This window comes from Cryptomeria japonica, chromosome 5 (assembly GCF_030272615.1).
Source record: "Cryptomeria japonica chromosome 5, Sugi_1.0, whole genome shotgun sequence".
In the NCBI taxonomy this organism is placed as follows: domain Eukaryota; kingdom Viridiplantae; phylum Streptophyta; class Pinopsida; order Cupressales; family Cupressaceae; genus Cryptomeria; species Cryptomeria japonica.
The window spans coordinates 98,262,739-98,266,142 of NC_081409.1; the positions used below are offsets into that span (position 1 = coordinate 98,262,739).

The 3,404-nt window shown below is 36.5% G+C and overlaps 1 protein-coding gene across 1 annotated transcript; it reads right to left on the reverse strand.

The window, feature by feature from the left end:
- Positions 1 to 1,898: 1,898 nt before the first annotated feature.
- LOC131068043 (protein SMALL AUXIN UP-REGULATED RNA 51) lies at positions 1,899 to 3,114 on the reverse strand. The gene has a single exon (XM_058003251.2). It carries the CDS (start codon positions 2,760 to 2,762, stop codon positions 2,232 to 2,234), a length of 531 nt encoding a protein of 176 aa, XP_057859234.2. The 5' UTR covers positions 2,763 to 3,114; the 3' UTR covers positions 1,899 to 2,231.
- Between the last annotated feature and the right edge of the window lie 290 nt (positions 3,115 to 3,404).

The following is a 3,404-nucleotide window of genomic DNA, read 5'->3' on the forward strand; positions in this document are numbered from 1 at the left end:
TCTTGCCTCTTTGGTCTTCTTCCTCTTCTGATCTTGGGTGTCTGTCGTGTTCTCTTCTTTGTTTTTCTCTTGCTCTTCCTGTTTTGTTTCTTTATTTCTTTTTTCATTTTTGTAGGGGTGGGTCCCTTCTCTTTCTTTTTCTTGTTTTTGGGTGTGTGTGCATGTTTGGGTGTGTGTGTGTGTGTGTGTGTGTGTGTGTGTTGGTCGGTATATATGTATATATATGTGTATATATACATATTTACATATTATCACACACACACACACACACACACACACACACATATATACATTTTTTATATCTACATTTTTATGTGTGTGCATGCGCACGCACACATATTCGCATATATATAATTGCATGTGTATTTATTTCAATTAATTAATTTATTTATTTATTTATTTTCATTATTGCATTCTTACATGCATAGGAATGCATGACTATATATATATATATATATATATATATCGTCTCCCTTTGTTCTTGAGTTCTTTCTTTTGTTTATGTGTTGTCTCTTCCTTTACTTTATTTATTATTTTTTATTTATTTTAATTTGGTTAATTATTTTTGGCTTCTTAATTATTTTTTGATCTTTTGTCCTTTCCTCTTCTCTTTTTTTTTTAATGATGGATCACGGAGTGTGATCCGAAACATGTTGGCATATGCACACTCCAATGAGACATTGTATGTGATTGAAGGTTTTGTCATTGATGACAACCTTACAATCCTATGGCACCAGCAAGGCATTACATCGGCAAGTTAGTGCATCGGCATCAACGATCAGACTCTACACCGGCACTCAGGACACCGGCACCGGCGCCGGCACAGAGAAAGGAAGTATACCGGCATAGAGGCCGACAGGATTTTGTTATATTATATTTTGTTTATTATTGTAAAAACTTTGTAAGCCGACTTGGCATGTTGTAAAATGACTCTTATATATAAAAGAGATCATTGTAGACATTTTAAAAGTAAGGAAGAAAGTGAAGGAAGTGATGTATGCGAAATATTAAGGAAGACCTATTATGCGAAATATAGGGTAAAGGGTTTATGTAAGAAGCAGAGCAGCAACCGGTACTGAATCAGGCATTATAGATGCTATTGTAAAGTAGTACAAGATACTAGATTTGTATAATCCACATTGTAAGTCAGTGAGACTTCCCATTTGAGCAGTGAGCTCTAGGCAGTTGGCCTTCCTGCATGTGCAGACCCCTATTGTAAGTAATATTCTCTTATTGGCCAGTAAGTGGATATTGTGGGTCACAAATCCCTTCCCACACCGGGTTTCCTCGTTAAATCCTTGTGTCATGGTGTGTTTTTCATGTGAATGTTTTTAATTATGTTTATTGCATTATTTCTTGCATACCGGTACATTGTTATAATATATTCTGCATGTTTTAAGATAAGAAATTATGTACACCGGTTAGATACTGATTAACCCCCCCCCCCTCAGTATCTTTGGGAATCCTAACAAAACATTGATACAAAAAAAATTACACAATCTGAAAATAATTGAACAATATAGATTGTGGAAACTTAATGTCTATAAAAATCTCTCGATTTCATAAATTACAATCTTAAATTTTTAACTATATTTTACAATAAAATTATCTAAATAGAACTATGTTATCATCAAATTGATTTTCCCTAAAATCTCTCCATTCCATAAATTACAATCTTCCTAAATTTTTAATTATATTTTACAATAGAATTATCATTATGTCTTCAAACGAATTGTCTGTTGGTTTCAGTTCGGAATCAAAACATGCAATGTCGCTTTCATCCAGTTGTCTCCAAAGGAAACAATCTCTTTCTTTCTGGGTGCTTTCATTTTGTTTGTTACATACATGATCAAAACTCCAAAAACAGAGAAAACATGTAAAACTGAAAAGCCACTTGATTCGTACCAGAAATGCAAATTTGCTTCGAAATTCACGACTTGAATTTACAGAAACAGTAAGTAATTACATTGTACCTGAAAAATCAGTTTCAGTAAGTCCAGTCGGTCTAAATACCGGCATTCCTTACATTTAAAATAACAGGTCTGATGGATTTACCAGACTCTGAAGCACGCCTCAATTTAGGGCTAATTCACTAGTTCTAGGATTAATTTCTCATCATTTCAGATCTATATAAATGCTTCTTGCTAAGTTATGCAGGTTAAAACCCTGGCCTCTTCTGTGCAATGTATACAATTTGATCATATCCTTCAGATTGAAGGTTTATAATCACTTCAGTTAACAGACAGAAGAGGCGTCGAGTCCTTCTCGAATAGCACGGCCTCTGTTGAGCAATGGCGCATCCAATCCTTGTTAGCATATAATATACTCTGTAACTCCTCTAAATTTAGATGCTTTACAATAGACAGATCATTCCGGCTAAATAGGCGGAGAATTTGCTCAAACAGCAGCTCATCGCAGGGAATTGCAATGCCTCCTCCATAATTGAAGCCAAATTCTTGCTCTGCCTCGTCCAAAAGAGTACGGAAAACAGGGTAATTCAAATACGCCGTTCTGATCACAAACCTCGTAAAATGCTTCCCTACATATACAGCCAGGTGGCCTGCAGGGACGTCACCAGGAACACCAGGTCGCGGGTTCGAATCCTTCATCGCCTCAAAGGAAAATCTTCGCAAACGAGCGAAAACTTTACAGCTCAAGAAGCCTAGGGCAGCTTTCCGCGAACTCGCAAGCTTTCTCCATTTTCGTACAATCTGCTTCACTCTCACAACGTGTCTGATCTTGTTGCATTTGCTCCCGTTCATCTTCAAAAATCTGAAAAATATCAAAACCCTCTAAAATGTGCCGCTAAGATCTCCTAAACCAGGCAAATCCTATGCTCTAGATTCTGCTCAGATCTATTCTCTGAATTCTCAGAACAGAATGCAGAACAGGGGAAATTGTCATGGAAGGTTATCAGGCATATAACTACAAATGGGCTGGGACAAAAAATTCTAGTACTTCACCAGCTACGGCATGTGGAAGGCAAACAAGAGGTCAGGACTAAATAGATTCGAGTGGCCGTGAAAAACATTCATACGAAATGTACGATGACTGAAAATTAAAATCGGCCAAAATCTTTTTGCTTTATCACAGGTTGTCCGGCTTTTGGTTTGTTGGGAACAAATGTTGAGAAACGAATGCATGTGCGAGCTTGTACTAACTCCTTTACTTTGTATTGTAAATTAAGTGGGTTGAATGTGTCGTGCATGTGCATTTGACCTTTTCTTGATCACGACTTGGGACTTGAGTTCTTTATTCACATGGGACATGTCTCCATAGGTACGGCAACTACATCTCCATCAACTTAAAGCCTTATGGTATTCAATATTAAAAACCTCTCTTTTGATATTGACAACTCAATAAGGGATAAACAGCTTTGGTGAATGAAATAATTATCTTATAGA

Excerpts from the sequence above, each read along its gene's own strand:
- LOC131068043 (XM_058003251.2), bottom strand. The coding sequence starts at position 2,762 with ATGAACGGGAGCAAATGCAACAAGATCAGACACGTTGTGAGAGTGAAG.